The sequence below is a fragment of the Procambarus clarkii genome, chromosome 87 (genome assembly GCF_040958095.1).
Source record: "Procambarus clarkii isolate CNS0578487 chromosome 87, FALCON_Pclarkii_2.0, whole genome shotgun sequence".
In the NCBI taxonomy this organism is placed as follows: domain Eukaryota; kingdom Metazoa; phylum Arthropoda; class Malacostraca; order Decapoda; family Cambaridae; genus Procambarus; species Procambarus clarkii.
In genome coordinates, this window is record NC_091236.1 from 18,516,857 (window position 1) to 18,541,229 (window position 24,373).

General features: G+C 40.3%; 2 protein-coding genes across 2 annotated transcripts in view; one reads left to right on the forward strand and one right to left on the reverse strand.

Moving 5' to 3' along the window:
* The window catches only part of LOC138358959 (uncharacterized), a 66,375-nt gene extending 53,323 nt beyond the window's left edge, over positions 1 to 13,052 (reverse strand). Inside the window, exon 1 of the mRNA XM_069317450.1 lies at positions 12,818 to 13,052. Within this exon, the coding sequence (XP_069173551.1) occupies positions 12,818 to 13,052 (235 nt within the window). The remainder of the gene's footprint in view (positions 1 to 12,817) is intronic.
* Positions 13,053 to 14,081: 1,029 nt separating this feature from the next.
* The window catches only part of LOC123748910 (tripartite motif-containing protein 59-like), a 72,509-nt gene continuing 62,217 nt past the window's right edge, over positions 14,082 to 24,373 (forward strand). The window contains exon 1 of the mRNA XM_069317433.1: positions 14,082 to 14,187. The gene's annotated coding sequence lies outside the window, so the exon portion shown is untranslated. The remainder of the gene's footprint in view (positions 14,188 to 24,373) is intronic.

The following is a 24,373-nucleotide window of genomic DNA, read 5'->3' on the forward strand; positions in this document are numbered from 1 at the left end:
GCAGTATCCTGTGCTACCCACTGAGAGCAGCAGTACACCAAGAACTTGAACAAAATCTTGTAGATCTGAGGCAAAGTGAAATCGACACCAGTAATTCCATCTATCATCATACTATCATGCAAGAGGAGCCACACATCTATGGTTCATCCAATAAAATCAGCAGACTTCTAAATGTCACTTCTGCTCGGCTTAGACTCGGTTACAAGTATCTGAAAATTCTCATTATCTGCTGATGTAGACCTGACCAAATGTAAACTGTCAACAAAATTATTCACACACCCTCCGTCACTATGTGATGGAGTGCGAAAAGATACGTGAGTTCAGAGACAATTCTATAACAAATATTCGAGAGATGTGTAAATATTTCCTTCAAAACTATCTGCTGCCAGAAATCTTAGCCAAATATCCCCAGTTTGTTTACTGTAGGTAGTAACTGAAGGGGAAGGAACTATCAGCAGAAAGCGCTAAGTAAACATTAGCAATAAAAATGATGGAAAGTTTCTTGGCATATTCCTAGACAAGAGACTCAACTTCAGTACCCACATACAACACATAACTAAGAAAGTCTCTAAAACAGCTGGTATACTCTCCAAAATCAGATATTATGTTCCTAACTCTGCTCTCATCTCTCTATATTATGCACTAATCTATCCCTATCTCAACTATGGTATCTGTGCATGGGGTTCAACCACTGCAAACCACCTCAAGTCCATTATCACCCAGCAAAATTCTGCTATCAGAATAATATCAAATTCTGCTTTCAGACAACACACAGCCCCCTTGTTTAACTCCCTAAACATGCTAAACATAATCTCACTCCACAAATTCTCTTGTGTCAACTACATTTACAAAACCCTGTTCTTAAATGCAAATCCTTGCCTGAAACTCTTCCTGGACAGATGTAATAGGACCCATTATCACCACACCAGAAATAAATATCTCCTTGATATCCCCAGAGTTAAACTTAATCTGTGTAAAACACTCTATGCAAATAAAGGGACCCAGTTTATGGAACTCACTCCCTACTGAATTGAAAAGCTGTCCAACTTTTACATCATTCAAAATCAATACTAAAAAGTACCTAATTTCATCTTCATAGTTTTTTCACTTTTTGCCTTAAAATTGCACTGTATCAATTGCTACCCAATCTCCCAACCTTATGTTCCCAATTTGAACATCTTTACCATTGTGATCATTGCTGTCTTATATGTGCTGTCAATCTGTTGTATGGTGTTTATAAATCTTGTTTATCTGTATCTTTTGCTACCCAGTCTCCCAATCTTTATGTACCCAATCTGAACATCTTTACCATTGTGATCATTGCTGTCTTATCTGTGCTGTCAATCTGCTGTATGGTGTCTATTAATCTTGTTTAAATTACTAATCAAGCTGTCAATGTAATCAATCAGAGCTTGAATATAACAATGTGCTTTAATATACTTACTTATTTCTCTCATTTCATTTTTCTCTTGTAATGTATCTTTATGATTTATCAATTCTGATTGAAATTACCTGCTTAAAATTATCTGCTAGATTAAGGACCTGCCCGAAACGCTGCGCGTACTAGTGGCTTTACAAGAATGTAAATACTGTACTATCCAATGTATTCTCACAAACCTAATGTACCTTCTTGTATATATATAAATAAATAAAATAAATAAATAAATAAATAAATAAATAAATAAATATAGCACTTGGAAGGGGGTCAGGATAAGGATTTGGGATGGGACAGGGAAAGGAATGGCGCCAAACCACTTGGACAGTCGGGGATTGAACGCCGACCTGCACGAAGCGAGACTGTTGCTCTACCATCCAGCCCAAGTGGTTGGGCTGGTAGTAACTGAATGATTGTAACCTATCCACCGCTGCCCACTTGATGGGGGGGGGGGCGGTGTGCAGGATAAACATATCAATTGTGACCCCTCGCTCTCCCCATATGTCAAATTCAAATTCAGGTAAAAGTACATACATAGAAGCTGAGTTACAACCATAATGTTGGATTTATAGATTAAGCTTTTACATACAATAACTAAAGCCACTAATATGCACAGCGTTTTGGGGCAACAAGGTGTGGGATAAAACACGTAGACTAAAACGTAATAATAATTGAGATTAAAGTATAAATTGTGTTGAAAAAAGGAATATAAAAAGGGGGGGGGACGTGGCAGAAATCAGCCATTATACAAATTGGTCAACAAACAGCATTGTTTAAAATAGCAAGACATGGGTTGACATTTAGGGGGTAAGGTAGGTTACATGGAGTTTATTAGGTAGTACTTAGTTTTTTTATCTTGAAATTGAAATAAGTTTATTGATGTAAAATACACACAAAGGGATGAGGTAGCTCAAGCTATTCTCACCCCGTTCAGTACATCGTGTTAATACATACATATACACACATCACAAACAATAAACATATTACCAAACATTCTGAGAGATAAACATATACATTTCCTCCTTCACAAGTAGTATGTTATCAGACGTACACACAAATACTTTTATGACCTAGGTATACTGTATAGACAATTTGCAAGACACATGCAGATAATTCAACAAAATATTACAGTCTTGGTGCAAAATTCTTATATCTCTCCAGAATATCATCAACCTTTCCTTTTTGACACCATCCAGGCTATTTCCCTTGCAAATGATATTCCATCTTCCAGTACTGATGTTAATGACTATCTTACAGGTAACTATCCACAGTCTCTGTAACTAATGCCTACTAATTCCACTGATGTCAATGAGATAATTCTTTTCCTTAAAACCAAGTCTAGCGCCCTCGAGGAGATACCAACTTTAATTTACAAAAAAGCCTCCAGATCTTTAGCTCCTGCTATTGCATTGCTCTTCAACAAGTCACTTGAACTCCAAACCTTTCCAGATATTCTAAAAAAGCAAGAGTAACCCCTGTCCACAAATGTGGTGATCTCACTGATGTTAACAACTACAGACCTATATCAATCCTGCCTAACTTGTCAAAAATATTCGAAAAACTAATCTACAAGCAGCTTTACTCTTATCTAGCCAAACACAATACACTTAGCTCTTGTCAATATGGCTTCAGACCCAAAAAAAGCACTAACGATGCACTTATTAGTATGATTAACTTGATTCACGCAGCTCTTGATAAAAAGGAGTTCCCTGTTGGGTTATTTGTGGACCTGCGTAAGGCTTTTGACACTGTCAACCACCAAAACCTTCTTCTTAAATTACATCATTATGGAGTCAGAGGACACTCCCTGCAATACCTCAAATCTTATCTTACTGACAGGCTCCAGTATGTTTCTGTGAATAATACAATTTCTCCCACCCTACCCATCAACATTGGTGTTCCTCAGGGCAGCATACTTGGCCCTCTCCTCTTTCTCATCTACATTAATGACCTTCCAAATGCCTCCCAACACCTCAAACCAATTCTATTTGCTGACGACACAACCTTCATTTACTCCAGTCCTGACCCCCTTGCTCTAAATGCCACAGTAAATACTGAGCTAAATAAAGTCCATCTTTGGCTAACTGCCAACAAACTCACCCTTAACATTGACAAAACGTTTTATATTCTGTTTGGCAATAAATCCTCTAATCATATAAATCTCAAAATAAACAATACCCAAATTTGTAACACATTAGATGGCAAATTCCTTGGCGTTCTCATCGACCACAAGCTGAATTTCCAGGGACACATTCTAAATATATCAAAAAAAGTTTCAAAAACTGTTGGCATTCTTTCTAAGATCAGATATTATGTACCCCGCCCTGCCCTGGTGACTCTCTATTACTCCCTCATCTATCCATATCTCAACTATGGCATTTGTGCTTGGGGTTCTACTACCCAAAATCATTTACGTCCTCTAATTACTCAACACAAAGCTGCTATTAGGACAATATCCAACTCTAGCCCCAGACATCACTCGGTACCCCTACTCAAATCACTGAATATGTTAGACATTAAGTCACTGCACATTCTCTCATGTGTATTATACATATATAAAACGCTGAACTGTAATGCCAATCCTGACCTCAAAAGATTCATTGAAGGTTGTAACAGAACCCATGAGCACCACACCAGAAATAAATAGTTTTGATATTCCTAGAGTACGACTTAATCATACTAGAAATGCTCTACAAATCAAGGGGCCCAGAATGTGGAATGACCTTCCCAACCATGTTAAAGACTGTACCTCTCTCAACCAGTTTAAGATAAAACGAAGCTATACCTAATAAATTCCCTGTAACCTACCTTACCCCTCTGTTGTCAACCCATGTATGTTTCTTTTTTTTTTCAAAACAACGCTGTTTGAATGTAATTTTCTGTATTAATTTGTAATTGTATTTGTGCTGCTTTTTCAACCATGTTCCCCCCTTTTTTACCTCTATTTTTATTTGTTCTCAACACATTTTATTCTTTTTACCCATTAGTTTTAAGCTTTAGTCATTAATGTTTTTCCTGCCCGAAACGCTTTGCGTAGTAGTGGCTTTAGGCAATGTATGTACTAGCTCTATCTATTAACCCAACAAACTTTGTAAAATCTCTTTATGTATGTACCTTACCTAAATAAAAATTATTATTATATTATTATTATTTGTTCAGAAACAGTCCTTATCTCAGTGTTTCTATATACATTAATCAACGGACAATCAAGAACATAATGGGCCAGGGTGTGAGACCTTAACATACCACGTAGATTACACTTCGTGTCATTATCATGAACATCTATCCCATATTCCCAGTAATATTTGTACCCAAGCCTGAGCCGCATGTACACAGAGTCACTCCAAGCATTTCTCCTTTTACCATAAGTGAAATGGGTGTTTTGACTCACATACATGTAGTGTTGCATGATTTGACTTCTCTCATACATTATATCTCTCCTCTCCACTCCCGCCTGTGCCTGAATATTTCTGATTTTGCTTCTTATTTGTCTCATTGTGAATTCACATTCAATGTCAACTTGTGGTTTTGATGTGGCACGTTTGGCCAAGTCATCCGCCACCTCGTTGAGCACTATTCCAACATGAGATGAAATCCACATGAATTTCACACTATGACCTTTCAGCTGTATCTCAGTAATTCTTTTCTTACAGTCCTCAACTATAGACATGAAGACTGGGTTTCAACTGTTTAAGGACTCAAGTGCTCCTCGGCTATCGACAAATACAAAAACATTTTTGTCGTCATGACGTACTTCCTCCAAACACGCCAGAATGGCCTGCAGTTCAGCTTGTGTGGATGATATATAATTACTAAGTCGGAGTTCAATTATCCTGTCCACAGTCCCAAACTCCGTATATTCTCTTATTAGGACACCACACCCGGCCCTGCCATCCTCCACCACCGACCCGTCACAATATACATGTAAACTGTTGCCTCTTGGTAACCGCGATATCATGCTTCCATACAAACACCGTAATTGTCCCAGTTCATGATGAATCTTTTTCACCTTGAGGGGTACAATTTCGACGTCTATTTTCTGTACTTTCCAGAGAGCAGACATATTACACTGTCGAGAAGGTTTACAGCAGTCAAGTACATCGTATTCCCTGAGGTCATGAGCTAATCCCCTCGTGTAGCGTGTCTCCCTCAGTTTCCTGGAAGTGTGTACGTCACTCAAGCAGGTCTGAACGCTCTCAAACAGCTTATCCCCTCCTTTTCTCCGCATAAAACGAATAGATACTCTAGTGTTAATGTCACGGATTCTATCACTCACACTCTGTAAATTTAATTCCATTCTCATTATTTCAATCATTGCATTTTTCTGACATCCAAGAATAATCCTCATAGCCTCGTTCTGTATCAGCTCTATTTTTTGAATTCTGCCTTGGCCTGTGTAAGACAAAACGGGTGCTGCGTAGTCTATCAGGGACCGAACAGTGCTTATGTATAACATCCGCAAGATAGGTACCCCAACCCCTTTACCAGAAAAAGCCAGTGCTTTCAGAGGATGCAGACGGGCTTTACATAAGGTGCTGATATGATTTATTTCAGCATTTTTACTCTCGCATGTGTATCCAACATACATGCCCAGATACTTGTACTTCTGAACACGGCTCAGTTCCACACCATTTAGAGTAAGTGTTATATTTCTTCGTTTCCTATACTCATATTTGGTTTTATCTGCATTTATAACTATGCCTAACTTGTGACAGGTTGTACCAAGTATGTTAAGAGCAGTTTGAATTTTGTTCCCAGAAGTGCCTTGTATAAGAATGTCATCAGCATATATGATCGTCGTGACCCCTGGAGATTACATCTCTGATGCTAATCTGTTCATTAATACATTGAATAAGGTGGGACTTAATACTCCCCCTTGTGGGGTACCTAACTGAAACATCCGTTCCTCAGACATGTATCCCTGGTAATACACCTGACCTTTTCTGCCTTGTAGATAATCCCTTATCCAGTGTAGCAATCTCCCTGTTATTCCCAGATTGGCTAATTCGTATAAGATTACTTCCCCATTGGCTTTATCAAATGCTCCTTGTAGATCAACAAAAACTCTACAATTGTCATCCACATTAGACAAACACTTTAAGAGACAATCCGCAGTACTTTTGCCTTTGATAAAACCAAAGAGATTACTGGACATGTTATCACCTACAAGGTAGAGTAGCCTATTTAACAAAATCCTTTCCATCATTTTATAAACAAAAGCAGGATATTAAGGAGACAGGTCTGTAGCCTCCGTTTGACTTAGGGATAGGAATGATGACAGCCTCTTTCCATTTTCTTGGTAACTTTCCCTCTCTATAACTCATATTAAACAAATCAAGTAAGGGACAAGGTTTCATACAGGCTAAATAATTATGAATGTCATACGTTACTCCATCTTTCCCAGGAGCAGTAGAGCTGCCACTTTTTATAGCATCCAGTAGCTCATCGTGAGTTATCTCAGTGCATGTTACAGATCTTGTATTTAAGGCACATAAAGTTACTCCATTTCTAATATTTTCCCATGACTCAATGGTGACTCTCGTGTCTGCAGGTAAGGACTCCATACCAGCAGCACTTGCCCATTTATCTACTAACTCATTAGCAACCTTCCCTGGATCTGAGTGAGCAATGAATTTGGTCTTACAACCCCTGATTTTGTTTACTGCTCTCCATATGTCTTTAAGGTTCTTAGTATTACCAATGGACTGAGCAAAGTCTTGCCAGTATCTGTCCCGCGCCTCCTTCCTCACCTGACTGCATTCCCTAGCCACTTCCAACATTGTATTTTTCTCTTCATCCCTCATTCCATTTTTTAACCATTCTTTATGTGCACTCCGTAGCATTCTCTCCCACCCCTTGACTTGCTGATCATTGGAATATTTAAATTTCTTAGGTCCATGCGTCTTGCTTCCTCTGCCCCCGTTATTTTCCCTCTGTACTAATTTCTCTATGTTCTCGACCATGTCCTCGTAAAAACTATCAACGCAGAGCGGCGTGTATTGTTGATACCAATCTCCCATATTTTGAATAAAATAATTGTTCATATCTTTATTAATATTTAGCCTTTTCCTTTGAAAGTGGACTTGTTTTTTCCCCAGTGGTAATTCAACGTTCAAGGCAAAGTGGTCATTAAGTAGTTCCCGAACAACCCGAGCCTCCCCCATAATCCCTTGAGAGTTTAAAAGGCAGGCATAGTCAAGCCGTCCTCCCCTGATGTGAGTTGGTTCATTGTTTCTCAAGAGACAGGTATCTGGATGATCTTGTAGAAACTGTAACCACTTGACCCCATTAGTACTAATGCTACCCACTGTCCCAAGGCTTGTGTGCCGAGCATTAAGGTCCCCAATGACCAGTGAAGGATTAGTATAAATGCAGTCAGGTAGATAGTGAGGGACGAAGCAGTTCCTGGATACATACAAATTAACTACAATAAATTCCCCTTCCCTTAATGATAATTTAACACAGACACTCTCTATACCTTGCGTTTTTGATGGCGGTTCTACTAACTCTGCTGGTATGGAGTTCTTAACATAAATCGACGTGCCTCTGATGTTATTTGCGGCGAAGAGGTTAAACCCTTTATAGCCATTTAATTTCAATAATCCTTCATTCCTATCCCCTGTCTCCTGGAGGGCTACAACATCAATATCATTTCCCATCACATAACAATGAACATCTGTAACCCTGTTTCTTAAACCATTAACATTCCATGACAACACTTTCAGTCTAGGGTGATCCATTATTAATCAATTCACTGTCTAAGTCATCCCCAATAAGTTCACTAAATGATAGCCATACCTTGTATAACATCTCCCACCTCCTCCCAAGTTCACCAGTAAAAGCCACATTGCGTTTCTCAAGAGATTTTTTCAGTCCTGTGACGTCCATTATTGGCCCAAATGATTCCTTCATTTTATACAATACAATACAATACAATACAATTTTATTTAGGTAAGGTACATACATACAATAAATTTATACAAGGATTGGTTGACTTATAGGTAGAGCTAGTACATACAATGCCTAAAGCCACTATTACGCAAAGCGTTTCGGGCATGATAAACTTAAATGACAAGCTTAATACTAATTGAGCATAATGAGTAGAATGAAAACAAGAAATGAAAACATAAATGAAAAAGCAGCACAAATACAATTATGTAGACAAACAGCGCTCTTTAAAGAAAAAACAGACATTGGTTGACAATAGAAGGGTAAGGTAGGTTACAGGGAATTTATTAGGTATAGCTTCGCTTTTAACTTAAACTGGTTGAGAGAGGTACAGTCTTTAACATGGTTGGGAAGGTCATTCCACATTCTGGGCCCCTTGATTTGTAGAGCATTTCTAGTTTGATTAAGTCGTACTCTAGGAATATCAAAACTGTATTTATTTCTAGTGTGGTGCTCATGGGTTCTGTTACAACCTTCAATGAAGCTTTTGAGATCAGGATTGGCATTATAGTTTAGCGTTTTATAGATGTATAATACACATGAGAGAATGTGCAGTGACTTAATGTCTAACATATTCAGAGATTTGAGTAGGGGTACCGTGTGATGTCTGGGGCCAGAATTGGATATTGTTCTAATAGCAGCTTTGTGTTGAGTAATTAGAGGACGTAAGTGATTTTGGGTAGTAGAGCCCCAAGCACAAATACCATAGTTGAGATATGGATAGATAAGGGAGTAATAGAGAGTCACCAGGGCAGGGCGTGGTACATAATATCTGATCTTAGAAAGAATGCCCACAGTTTTTGAAACTTTTTTTGATATGTTTAGAATGTGTCCCTGGAAATTCAGCTTGTGGTCAATGAGAATGCCAAGGAATTTGCCATCTAATTTGTTACAAATTTGGGTATTGTTTATTTTGAGATTTATTTGATTAGAGGATTTATTGCCAAACAGAATATAGAAGGTTTTGTCAATGTTAAGGGTGAGTTTGTTGGCAGTTTGCCACAGATGGACTTTATTTAGCTCAGTATTTACTGTGGCATTTAGAGCAAGGGGATCAGGACTGGAGTAAATGAAGGTTGTGTCGTCAGCAAATAGAATTGGTTTGAGGTGTTGGGAGGCATTTGGAAGGTCATTAATGTAGATGAGAAAGAGGAGAGGGCCAAGTATGCTGCCCTGGGGAACACCAATGTTGATGGGTAGGGTGGAAGAAATTGTATTATTCACAGAAACATATTGGAGCCTGTCAGTAAGGTAGGATTTGAGGTATTGTAGGGAGTGTCCTCTGACTCCATAATGATGTAATTTAAGAAGAAGGTTTTGGTGGTTGACAGTATCAAAAGCTTTACGCAGGTCCACAAACAACCCAACAGGGAACTCATTTTTATCAAGAGCTGTATGAATCGAGTTAAGCATACTAATAAGTGCATCGTTAGTGCTTTTTTTGGGTCTGAAGCCATATTGGCAAGGGCTAAGTATATTGAGTTTGGCTAGATATGAGTAAAGCTGCTTATAGATTAGTTTTTCAAAAATTTTTGACAAGTTTGGCAGGATAGATATAGGTCTGTAGTTGTTAACATCTGTGAGATCACCACATTTGTGGACAGGCGTTACTCTCGCTTTTTTTAGAATATCTGGGAAGGTTTGGAGTTCAAGTGACTTGTTGAAGAGCAAAGCAATAGCAGGGGCTAAAGATCTGGAGGCTTTTTTGTAAATTAAAGTTGGTATCTCCTCAAGGGCACCAGACTTGGTTTTAAGGGAAAGGATTATCTCATTGACGTCAGTGGAATTAATAGGCTTTAGGTACAGAGACTGTGGATAGTTACCTGTAAGATAGTCCTTAATGTCTGTACTGGAAGATGGAATATCATTTGCAAGGGATGAACCAATGGAAGAGAAGAACCTATTGAACTCAATAGCAGAATCAGAGGCTGAAAGCTGACCATCGTTATTAGACAGGAGAGTCGGTTTGTTATTTAAAGACTTCTTTGATCCCAATATTTGAGAAATTGTTCTCCAAGTTTGTTTAATGTTGCTCTTTATTTGGGTAAATTTATCTTCGTAGTATTTAGTTTTGGCTCGTCTAATTATCTTAGACAGCAATAATGAGTAATTCTTTGAGAATTCTTTGGAGACAATTCCTAACCTATACTTCTTCTCAAGGTCATGTTTTTTATTAATAGATTTAAGTATTCCCTTTGTAAGCCAGGGATTGTTAAGCCTTTTGGTTGTGACTTGTTTTGTAAGCATAGGACAGTGGGTATTATAAAGGCTAAGAGTTTTTTGAAGAAAAGATTGCACTGCTAGGTTGATGTCCACTATGTTACCTAACTCGGACTCCCAGTTGACATTATCAGCAGCAGTTATAAAATTGTCTATAGCAGTTTCAATGTGTAGTCTAAAACGTATCACTCTTGACTCAAGAGGTGGTTTGCTAATGTTAGTTAAGAGAAATGTGGGGTAATGGACTATACAAAACACAAGATATAGAAATACAAAACAAAACTATAAACAAGACTAAGCAATACAAAAACAAATTGAGCAAAAATGAAAAATGAGGTAGATTGCTTACAAGTACTCTCAGGTACACTGTAAGTAACAATTTACAATTTGAGATGCAGGCAAAGCCAGGGGTACAATGGAGTAAGGGAGCATGGCGAGGCTAGGCAACCTAGGTAATAAATGAAATCAAAGAAAAGTTGAATAATAAGCATAGGCAAATTTAAGCTAATGATTATTAACTATAAATAGCTCAGTTATGACTGTATAATTAATAAGACCTGAAGAACTATTTATGCACTCAATTAAATAATTTCAGTAAATGACTAGTTAAGAGCAAGTTAAAAATTAAGTCAGAAAATGAAACAAGGAGACTTAGGAAACCTAGCCCCACTAGTTGACAGGGGGTTAATTAAGTTAATTCACTGGGAGTGATAATGAGCTGAGACAGACCACATTGGGAGAGGAAAGCGTTGAGGTTCTCTTCTTTAGTAATTGTAAACATTTTGCCCTCTGCGGTTTTTCTCACCTTTATCAGTCCATCTCTAACGAAGCACTGATGAATCGCATCTGGGTTTTTTTGACGGATTTGACGCAGGCGGTAGAGGAGGTGCTGTCTGTTCCTAGTCAAGCACTCGTTGATGTATAATCCCGTCCGTTGGGCTACAGCTGTCCGGACTAGATTGGATTTCGTGAACTGGGAAGACAGCTTCAGGCGAATTTTCCGTTGGTTTTGACCTGATGGATTCTTTTTGCCTACTCTGTAGGCAGCAACAACGTCAGATTATGTGTATGTGTAATTATAGGGTTCTTCCTTTCACTACGACTATCATCATTCACACACACTTCACTTTCCTTCATTTCATCACTCAATATTTCATTATTGCCCCCAATCCCTATATCCTGACTTTCCTTCACTGTTTTGTGATTTTCCTTGACCTCCTGAACGTTTAATTTCGCCTCGATGGACTCGATTCTCTGCCCAAGATTTCGGAGGAACTCACCAACTTTTCTTAGTTCAGCCCACACCTCCTTGACCATACCATTATGACCCTCTTTCTGAGCCACAGTAGCCACTTCACTCACCGTTACATTGTCACTGCCGGAGTCCTGAGTGGTGGCGTGGCTGCTTGTTGCTTGAGCCTGACGAAGTAAAGGAGACTCCTTTACCCACGCATTCGTCCGGTTCACTGGCACTGTTTGGGGCAGACTGTTTTGCTGTGCTCCCGGTGTCTGGGTAAGAGCTTTTGCTTGCTCTGTAACATTCACCGGCCGGATAACACCCATACTCGGCCTCTTGCTACACACAGCCGAGCTGGCATTGTGAACACCTCCACAGTTGCAGCATCTGGGAACTATTTTCTCACCCAGATTAAGTCTGTTTCTACACACATTAGAGACGTGAGACTTTCCGCAGAAACGACATCGTGGATCATGTTGACAGCTCCAGGATTTATGCCCCCATCTGCAGCATTTCAGGCATATTATGGGCTCTTCCACATACTTTGCTACATGCCTGTAGCCAGCCCCGGTGATGAACACTCTCTCGGGTACTTCACCTCTCACTAGAGCCACCACCTGACTCCTAGCTTCACCTTTAATAAGGTGACGCTGGGCCCCACACAAATCGTAGGTCGTCGAGGATGAATTCGGGGTCTAGAATCTGAGGGTATTTATAGATAATTACCTTCGTCAGCTTCTCGTTCCCCTCCGGTATTTCCATAACAATTCCTTCATATCCTTGCTGGGTAAGAAATACAACTGCCTCCATGGAACCTGCCGTTAAGAAAGGTCTGTTCACACCTTCCTTCAGCAGGGGCTCGAACTTGCGGTGTTCTCTTCCAAGTTTGACTGTCCACAGCAGCTTGTGATGATAGGCCAGCGTGCAAGAGGCAGGGAAGAGAAGCCTCCATCTCCGCTGACCCTCACCTTCCTAACATCGTTCCGTCCTTTCGTCGACATCAGTCTCGGCGTCGTTCTTCATTCTCTTGTCGTTTCCGTTATGTGTACTCTCACTGTCAACACTACGCCTTACATCCTGTCTTCTCCGTTTCTTCTGTTGCCTGGTTAGAGCTTCTTGAAACTCACCCACCTCGGCTGACTGGCTGCTTTCTGAGTCCATGTGAATATTGCCGTGGGAATTAGCCAGTTCTTCTGATGACTGAGTCTCCATTTCAGTACCCAGCATGGGGGGAGATGTGTAGAAGACGATTAATACTAGTCAGTCTCCTGTGTGTAGACTGTTTTTTTTTATCTTAAACTGGTTGAGAGAGGTACAGCCTTTGATATCCTGGGAAGGTCATTCCACATTCTGGGTCCCTTGATTTGTAGAGCATTTCTAGTTTGGTTAAGTCGTACTCTTGGAATATCAAATAGGTATTTGTTTCTGGTGTGGTGCCCATGGGTTCTGTTACAACCTTCTATGAAGGTTAGCTTCCTAGAAGTTGCTTAAGTTGCTAATGTCAGTTGCTTAATTAAGAAACTGTACTTGTGTCAGTCTCGAGCCCATTGTCGATGTAACGATGTGCATTGAATTTTGTAACTAGATAATCAAGATTGTAACTTGCTTAGCTAAGTGAATTGTGGGGTTCAGTCCCTGAACCCATTATGTTCCTCTGTAACCCATTCTACTACCGCCGATGAATGGGTATGAGGTGCATAATAAATGAACTAAACTAACTTTATTACTAATGAAATGCAACTTTCTCAGTATAATTTATTCTATCAATTAATAATGAAGTTATTATGTAGAGTTCAAATGTTGTTACAATGGAGGTATTATTACATTTATTGGTTTGCTTAAGGCCGTGCTGGAGACCCTGTGCGTGCTGGGGCTTTACCAAGAATGTAACACTCAATCACCAATGTTGTGCTTTCACAACCCACTCTACCTTCTTCAATATAAATAAATAAATATAAATAAATACATACCGGTAAATAATAAATCAATAAAACCCAACATTAGACATAAGTGTGGGCAAAGATCAGTAACCAAAGAAAATGGAAGAAGGAAGGTGGCGGGGAAGCGAGCGAGTGACGTCATCACAACAAAGGTTCCACTATTGGACGTGTACACGACCCGTGAGATAACACTGACGCTCCTCGCCTATCTTAAAGACGGTCTCCTGTGTCCAAAATACCCGCCAAATTGTCCCTCCCACAATACTCACAAGACAGTTGTGGCAGTGTAAGTGTGTGGTGAGGGCACACCACTGAAGACATTGAGGATATACCACGAGGAAGAGACAAAACTGTTGAAGAAAGGAGTCACTGGCTCCACCTGACCACCTTGGGCCACATTCACCAAGGTACTTACCAATGGTTTTCTTCTTAGCTACCAATGTTTTTCTTCTTAGCTACCAATGTTTTTCTTCTTAGCGCCTTCGTGGGGGTCCGTCTAATTACCACAAGCTACACAAGCTTCAGAAAGCTTCCTGGCAATACGTTAGTAATGAATAAATATGATATGTTAGGTTAGGCTGACCTAACCTAAACTAACCTAAACTAACCTAACCTATCTTAACCAAACCAAACCAAACCAAACCTAACCTAACCTCCAAAGGATACCTGATCAACCAGGCTGTGACTCGTACGTCAGACTGCGAACAGCCGCGTCCAACAGCCTGGTTGATCAGTCCAGCAACCAGGAGGCCTGGTCGACGACCGGGCCGCGGGGACGCTAAGCCCCGGAAGCACCTCAAGGTAACCTCAAGGTAAGGTAACCTATCCTAACCTAACCGACGCTTGGATCGTCGACTTTATTTGGCGTCACCAGTTCCTTATTTTCGTCTAATTTCTTAATAAAAATATACTTTTTCAGATTAAAATGATGTTTTCTCGTGTTGTACATTCAGCACCAACATTATAATGAGTAAATATATCATATTATTCATTACTAACATAAGCTTTCTGAAGCTTGTGTAGCTTGTGGTAATTAGACGGACCGCTTTTGGCGACTACGTCAGGTAGCTACACTAAGAAGAAAAACCTTCATAACTTTGGTCCGTCATCTAAGTGTACTGTCGACCACTCGTAACTGGATATAACTCAATTTTTCTCTACTACATAACACTGGGATCGATTTTAAGATAAACAAAAAATTATTGGTTGGCGAATCTCGTGAAGAGGAGTCCTTCGTGTTAGTTATATATGCATTCTCTGCTTGAAACTTGAAGTAAATATGTCTTTTATGATAGGAGAATTAGTTTTATAATAGCAAGATATTATACCAGTAGTTATTAAGTAAATAAACACTGGTGAACATGAAATATGAGAGAAGGTTATGAGCCCTGCCTGATGGGAGCATTTACTATCACCAAATGCCCCTGTTCACCTAGTAATCAGTAAGGGTGTACCTTAGCTATACATACAGAGTTTTAATTTATTTTGTTTGGTTTTATTTTGAAATTAAATCTGGGTGAGACACAAAAGAAAAATATCCTGCACAAATGATGTTAGGTTAGGGTAAAATCTTATCTATATGCTTACTGATATTGATCCAGATCGAAATCTTCTGTCCCATATCCACACAAATCAGCACATTGATCATCATTATTGCAGGTATTACACAGCAAATCTTGCAAAAAACAAACTCCTAATAGCTAAATAACTCCTAAATATTTGGGTTTGTGGAACCAGTAATTATTAAAAGAAGGCACCATGTCGGGAAGGCTATGTAGCATTAAGGAAGTGAGGTGAGTCAGCTACTTATTTGAGGAATGCTTATTTTATTTACCTTATAAGCCGAGGCAGCCTATTTTATTTGAGGAATGCTCAGCTGATTCCTCTACATTTAGCATGGAACAAATTTGTGTCCAAGACCTCTTCCTGTTACACAATTTGGCTGTGTAACAATCAGTAAGTAATTATCAAAAGAAGGCACCAAGCTGGGAAGGCTATGTAGCACCATTGTGTGTAGCAATAAACCTAATTTTTTTAACAAATAATGCACCTGTGAGAAACAAATCCTGTCAGCTGTAAAAATATTGATGCAGTTATTTAAATAAAAAATATAGTGAAAGAAATATTACTGGTTTATTTTTATTCTATCTTTTTGTACTATACAGTACATTATATCCAAAGAAGTGAAATATTGAGACATAATGCACAATTTAATGAATGATTCAAAAGAAATATGACTTCTGTATTACATATCAACATGAGATCTTAATGATCCATGGTTAACATGATTTAATAAGGATAATATTGGTAATAACACAAACTATAATTTAATATCTTTATTACTGATATTTTTGTATTAAGAAGCTTAGGTATACATAGCAATGTGCTGCTACCCTATTCTGTATGAAGGACCATATAGTCCATTCTCTGAAACTCTCCCTGGACAGATGTAATAGGACCCATTATCACCACACCAGAAATAAATATCTCCTTGATATCCCCAGAGTCAAACTTAATCTCTGTAAACACACTATGCAAATAAAGGGACCTAGTCTATGGAACTCACTCCCTAATGAATTGAAAAGCTGTCAGACTTTTGCCTCATTCAAAAACAAAACCAAAAAGTACCTAATTTCATCTTCATAGTTTCCTACACTGTGCTTTAAATTTGGTCTGTATCTAGTGTTACCCAATCTCCCAATCTTTATGTACTTAATCCAAACAATATTACCTTTGTGATCATTGCTGTCTTCTTTTCAGTGCTAGCAATATGGTGTATTGTGCCTTGTAATTTTTGTTAAACTATCATTCAAGCTGTCAATGCAATCAATCTGAGCTACCTATGTGCTTTAATATACCTTCTAATTTCTCTCATCTTTTTTTCTTTGTTTTCTTACCATGTACATTACCTGTTATAATTTTTATAAATTTTGCTAGTATTTACTACTTAAAATTTTCTGTTAGATTAAGGACCTGCCTGAAACGCTGCACGTACTAGTGGCTTTACAAGAATGTAATCACTATGCTATGTATCCTCATAATCCCAATGTACCTTCTTGTATATATATATTAATAAATAATAATTAATAATAGTAAATAAATAGTCTAGATAAAAAACCAGCTACAAGCTCATCCAACATCCTCACCTCACAGGACAGCCAGTCATACATGGAATCAGGAAAGAACAAAATACTTAAGGCTGATCTATTAGCTCCCACTGACAAAATCTGGGTACAGCACAAGAATATCTTCAATATTCCTGAGTGTATGAAGTAATTACAGAGCTCAAAGTGCCTCATATCATCTGGCATGAAGTCACTGATACTGTAACAGGGCAATCACAGATATAGTGTTGGAGAGTATGTCCTCCCAAGTAAGACTGAAAAAAGATGTTTTTTTACCCAGATGGTTAAAACCCATGGAACCGCCTACCCACTGAAGCCGTACCTGCCAAAATCCAGCTAGAAAATATTAGGACAATTAGCGAGACTTAACAAGCCCCCGGCTTTTTATCCTCGTCGAGGCCACTAGATAGATTGTGGCCCTTGGGTAAATTTAGGTAAATATATACGTAAATAGATACCATCGCTTCTCAAGTCTTGAGAGCGAGAAGGGGAGCTATACACTATCTCTTAGAATTACGTAGGTAAACAAAAAATGTAACATATTTGTATACTACAATGTCGGTGCTGACTGTACAAGGTGAAAAAACATTGTTTTACTTCGAAATATACTAATTTTATAAGAAAATTTGACGTAAATATGTTGCAAGTGGTCACGGATAAGCTCTGATATGGCAGCGTCGTGATTGACTACAGCTGTAAGATGAAAAATGTTACCTTCTCTCTGATTGGTCAAACTAAAAGCGTAGTGACATCTAGCGAGACCTAAGTGAACTGCTTAGAAATCTTCGTAAGTTTACTTCTCTGAATCGCCCTTTGGCGTGTTCTTAGCCGGCACTTGGGAACCTTCGTAGCAAACCTACTGACGAAGAAATACATGGAGCTTTGTGAATCAGGTCCTTGTTCCTCGCACTCTCATCATCCACCATAAGTACTTGAGTGCTGTATGCTCCACCATTGTCATACATAGGCCTATGCAAGTGTTGGCGTATGGACATAGGCCTATGGAATTGCTGTGGCTTGGACATTGACTTATCGAATTGTTAGTGTTTGGACTATATTGATCTAATCATCGACCTGGAAAGTGAGGGTACTGCCTCTGCTGATTAACCAAGAAAGATACAGACAAATGTCCAAATACTGATGACCTTCCAGATATTGGTGACCATCCAAATATTGGCGACCGTCCGGATGCTGGCGGCTGGGTAGCGGTAACTGTCAGGATATTGGTGACCGTTCAGGTACTGGAAACCATCTGGATATTGGTGACCATTCAGGTACTGGAAACCATCTGGATATTGGTGACCATTCAGGTACTGGAAACCATCTGGATATTGGTGGCCATTCAGGTACTGGAAACCATCTGGATATTGGTGGCCATTCAGGTACTGGAAACCATCTGGATATTGGTGGCCATTCAGGTACTGGAAACCATCTGGATATTGGTGGCCATTCAGGTACTGGAAACCATCTGGATATTGGTGGCCATTCAGGTACTGGAAACCATCTGGATATTGGTGACCATCTAGTTACTGGTAGCCATCCTGATAGTGGCAACCATCCAGTTACTGGAAACTGGTTAATGGCAGCTATCCAGTTTCTGGCAACTGTCTGGTTACTGGTGACTGTGCAGATAATGGTAACCTTTCAGATGCTAGCACCTGTCCAGATATGGCAACTGTCCGGATACTGGGACCTGTTCAGATATGGTAATTGTCTGGTGACAGTTGACTGGTGACTGTCCAAATTGTGGCAATCAATCAAATACTGGCAACTGTTCAGTTACTGGCAGCTGTTCAGTTTCTGGTAACTGTCCAGATACTGACGACCCCTCTAGATACTGTGACCCTCTAGATACTGTGACCCTCTAGATACTGTGACCCTCTAGATACTGGTGACCCTCTAGATAATAATAATAATTTATTTAGGAAAGTACATACATAGTTGCAGAGTTACAGTACAAACATTGTGTTTGATATAAAGATAGAGGTAGTACATACAATACCTAAAGCCACTAGTACGCATAGCGTTTCGGGCAAGGTGAGGTGGGGAAAAAAACCACTTAGACTAAAACTTAATAGTAATTGAGCTTAAAGTATAAATTGCATTGAAAGAAACAAAAATAAAAAAGATAAAAAAGAGGGGGAACATGGTAGAAAATAGCCAATATACAAGTTGATCAACAAACAAGCATTTTTTTTTTTTTAAATAGTAAGACATGGGTTGACATTTAGAAGTAAGGTAGGTTACATGGAGTTAATTAGGTAGTACTTAGTTTTCATCTTAAACTGGTTGAGAGAGGTACAATCTTCGACATGATTGGGAAGGTCATTCCACGTTCTGGGTCCCTTGATTTATAGAGCATTCCTAGTTTGATTAAGTCTTACTCTTGGAATATCAAATAGGTATTTGTTTCTGGTGTGGTGCCCATGAGTTCTCTTACAACCTTCTAGGAAGCGTTGAAGGTCAGGATTGACATTACAATTCAGAGTTTTAAATATATAGAGTACACAAGAGAGGATGTGCAGTGACCTAATATCTAATATAATGGTGACCATCCAGATATTGGTGACCATTCAGATATTGGTGACCATCCAGATGCTAGTAACCAGACATTGGTGACTGGTCACTGGCAATTGTCCAGTTACTGGTGACTATCCATATACTGTCAACCATCCAAAGATATTTTGTGTAGTGCATCCTGGGGTTCAGGGGCTTTCTTGTTTGACACTCAGACAATTGGGTATGGCTCGCAGCAGGTTTCTGGAGTTTTGTGTCTCATCCCATTTTGGGTAGATGGCCTGGCTCAGGTGCCTGGCCCGGTGCTGGGGTCCCATCGTGGTGCCTGGCCCAGTGCTGGGGTCCCATCATGGTGCCTGGCCCGGTGTTGGGGTCCTATCATGGTGCCTGGCCCGGTGTTGAGGTCCCATCGTGGTGCCTGGCCCAGTGTTGGGGTCCTATTGTGGTTCCTGGCCTGGTGCTGGGGGTACCATTGTGGTTTCTGTGTTTTTCTTGTGAGTTTTGTCTTCAGTTTTTTTGGAAGATTTTAATTTTGATCCAAAATGAATATTCATCCTTTTGGAAGAAAACGCAGAATAGAACCAGTGAAGAGCAGGGGTGCCATAGGCACAATCAGAGAACACTGTATAAACATCAAAGGTCCACGGTTGTTCAACATCCTCCCAGCGAGCATAAGAAATATTGCCGGAACAACCGTGGACACCTTCAAGAGAAAACTAGATCATTTTCTCCAAAGAGTGCCGGACCAACTGGGCTGTGGTGGATATGTGGGCCTGCGGGCCGCTGCAAGCAATAGCCTAGCGGACCAAACTCTCACAAGTCAAGCCAGGCCTCGGGCCGGGCTTGGGGAGTAGAAGAACTCGCAGAACCCCATCAACCAAATATCAACCAACAGGTATCAACCAGTTCTGGGGTTTCTTCATACCTCTATTCCTTCAAAAGAAAGGGTGGGGAAGAGGGTTGTATTCTTTCCTCTTCCAGATAACTATGTGGGAATGCAGGCAGGAGACACTGGTACTGTGGCAGAAAATTTGGGTTAATTTTGTCTCTACCCAACACTACATTGCCTAACTGCTGTCTAGCAAGAGATAAGTGCATGGAGACTTAATATGCCATAACTCACAGGAAACTTCAACAGTAATCAACCATAAATAACCAATTTTCGTTGTGCCTGTTTATGACCCTGCTGCCAGGCGTACACTATATGCTTAACCCACCTCCACGTATCTACCTCTGTAAACATTACCAAGTATCTACCACCGTAAACATGTCCAAACCTGGCAACAAGCAAGGTAGAGGTGCCTCTCGCCCATTCAACTTGTTACCAAGAGACCCAAATGAAAGAACGACAACACTGGGATCATCGCCAGTGTTGGTAAATACAGCATCTGGCACTTCCCACCCTCTCTCCCAGCCGCTGCCAACGACTCAACTCAAAACTCAAGCTGTGGAATTCACTCAATCTATGCCTCCCTGTATAAATTTCAAACCACTGCGGGACAACCCATGGCTGAAGAAACTACACAATCTAGGGGTCCAGTAATCAGAAGCAATTGAGGCCCTCCAAGCCATGGTCTCCCATCAACAACAAACAATGTCCACCTTCTTTAATCTTTGACGACCAACAATCAAGCAATTCACAGCTTACAAGTTGCAACAAGTGACACAATGGAGCAAATAAACAAGATTATGACCAGGGGAAATGCAACCAGGACAAAGCGACATCCTTCAGAAGCTGGAAAAATAAATAAATCTCCAGATGCACCAGGCGGCCTCTGAAGACGCCTTAGAACAACAACAACTTCACGACTCTCTGATCATTAGCTCTGCGGATCTACCAGAGGAACTACAAGGTGAGAATTGCTGTAATTTAGCCCACGCCCTGAATTATTTCAAAGATCAAAGTCTACATTGATATCAAATCAGCTGTGAGGAAAGATTAAAACAGTCCCCACAGCATTACGTGAATGCTCATCAAACTTGCAAATCAGGCTGCTAAGTATGACCTCATACAAACAGCTGCAAAGCAAAAAACCAACCTCTATATAAATGAGTGCCTTACCAAGCAGCATGGATCCCTCCTCTACAGACTGCATCAAATTCACCAACAAAACCCAGGTGTTATTAAGCAGTGCTACACTAGGAACGGAACGATCATTGTAAAGAAGGAAAGAGCAGGAAGAAGATATGAAATAAAGTGTGACCAACAACTACTGACCTTTAACCCTTAACATGCTCGGGGTCTAATATCCTGCTATCCACACAGGCGCATGTCATTTTGAAAAAAAAAAAAATTTTTTTTTTTTGCTAATCTGTTAAGTTCTGTTCACTGATCACGGGAAAAATAAAAAAAAAATTCTATTGTACTTACTTTTGTTGCAATAGAGCCGAGAAGCTCTGCGATGACGTCACAATCTGCATGGTCGCTCATGCAGTACACGCCCGGGAGATGTTGCGCGCGGTCCTCAAACAGCCAGAGTTGCCACAAATATATTTTCGCGCTATTTATTTAGAATGTCTAAGCGCATTTTATCTAATTTTTTTTCACTAATTGTGTTTCAAATACTGTTTGAACATATTTTGTATCAATAATTGTTGCATATTTGAGTATACACAGGCGCACACAAATGTTTTCAATTACGGCAATATAATATGTCATTACAGTCTATTATATTATATGTTCTGCTTATATGTTTACATATTTACACACTCGCACACGCTATACACACTTTGAAGCACACTTAGAAGATTTCTAGACTGTGGTAGTCATTGAAGCAGTCGACAGCACATAATGGGATACCACACGTTTCACACCATGTTTGCACAAGCTTCCGTTTCTTGTCTCTACGTGTCGTTGTTTTACACACCAAGCAATCACGTTGGGCTATTGCACGCTTCACACCAGGTGGCAAATACTTAAGTTTGTGTGCTAGGAAGCCTTCAGTGTGAGCGAGGCGTGGAGTACCAGCATGCTGCAACAGTGGGTTTATGATGGGCCGCTGAATACCTGGGACATCTTTTGCAAACTTTCCTAATAACTGTATTGCAGCATCAAATACAAAGTCACGGAAAGTGGGCTTACGTCCAGTTCTCACAAGGTACATGTTGAAACAGTTCAGCATGCTCATGTCCACAAGATGGAAGAACACTTTTTTCGTCCACCTACATGTCTTCCGCACACACTCTGCAGTGCCAATCATCATGTCTGATTTATCAATCAACCGCATGTTGATATTATAGTCTAAAACACAGTCTGGCTTATATAGTGGTGCGTTTGTTTTATGGCTCACTTTCCCACTGTTCACCATTGTTCCATCATGAATTGTTGTCAACAAGTTCACCTCTCTTTTGTCTTTCCACCGAACTGACAGAATGTTATCACTTTTCCTTCTCTGACACTCACCAACTGCAATGTCGTTGTCAAACACAGGCATTTCCCTTCGTTGTGGCTTTACTGTACCAACCAATCCGGTTCTATTTTCTAGCAAGAACCGAGCTAGCAAGGGACTTGTATAGTAATTATCTGTGTATAAAATGTGTCCCTTGTTCATCCACGGAGCCATGATGGTCTTCACTACACTCCCCGAGAATCCATGTTCGTCGTTACCGGGAATGTCTACATCACTAGCCGAGTACAGAATCATGTGTAACACGTATCCTGTCTCACAATCACAAAGAACAAAAAATTTCAGGCCAAATCGGTTTCGTTTTGAGGGAATGTACTGTTTGAATGGAACACGTCCCTTGAAAAGTATGAGAGATTCATCAACCACCAGCTTCTGTGCTGGTACGTAAAAATCTCTGAATTTTCCAATAACATCGTTCATGTAGTGCCTCACTCGCCACAGTCTATCATCAGGTGTTCGGTCCTGAACACTTCCAAAATGTAGACACCTGAGGAGTATCTGAAACCTGTCTCGTGACATATATTTCCCGAATAAAGGTGTTGGTATTGTCTTGTCCTTGCTCCAATAGTCATTTATTGCATGTTTGTGACAGTGCTTCATCAACAAACAGAGTGCCAAAAACACATACATTTCCGCCACTGTGGTATTTTTCCAACGCTGCAGTCGTGAAAATTCTGTGATTTCCCTCTCAATCAGGTAAGCAGCATGCAGGTTCGTTTGGTGTACAATGTATTCCATGAGTGGTTCATCATAGAATGCTGTAAAATATTCCATCTCAGCCATGTCCTCACCTTGATTAGGGAAAAGGTTTGTAATCCCTACATCTTTATCGTCAAAGTGAGGAATATTAGGAATAAAATCGTCACCATCACTCCACTCAAGTACACCAGGCGTCCTGCGAGATGCAGAGGAAAGACGGCGAGGAAGCGATGCATACCGGCGACCAGGAGCTGAATACCGTCTGCGAGAAGCACGGCGGCTACGTGCACGTGAGGTGGGTGCACGTGAACACGAGGGTCTTGGTGCCTCATGTGGTGCCATGCGGTGGCGCTTGGCTGGGCGAGATGCTGCTGACGCGACAATTTCTCGCCCAGTTACACCACTGGTACCAGCCACAGGCTGAATAAAACTTTGATCTGAGTCACTAAACCCAGAAAAGGAGTCACCTCCCTCTGACTCGTCACCCTCAAACAGAAAATATCCACAGGAACTGTGAGGTCGTGGTAGAATTGGGGTAGAAAATGGGCGAGGAGGCATGGGAGAGCGTATAGGCCTCGCCATGGCATGGCGGTCATTCTCACTTTCACTGCTGCTGCTACTATCTCCCGACAACTGTGTATAATCCTCATCGTTGTCTGAATCGTCAAACACACTTTCTTCACCTTCAGAGAATAATTCGTGGGCTATTTGCTCTGGGGTGAGGGACCGAGTGATGCGTGCTCGTGAGGCGTTTGACCGTGCGCTCGCCATGGTGACTCTCGCTAAACTGAGGCCTCCCATGCCATCGGAGCGTGAGCTGGATTTTTTTTCAAAATGGCCGCTGT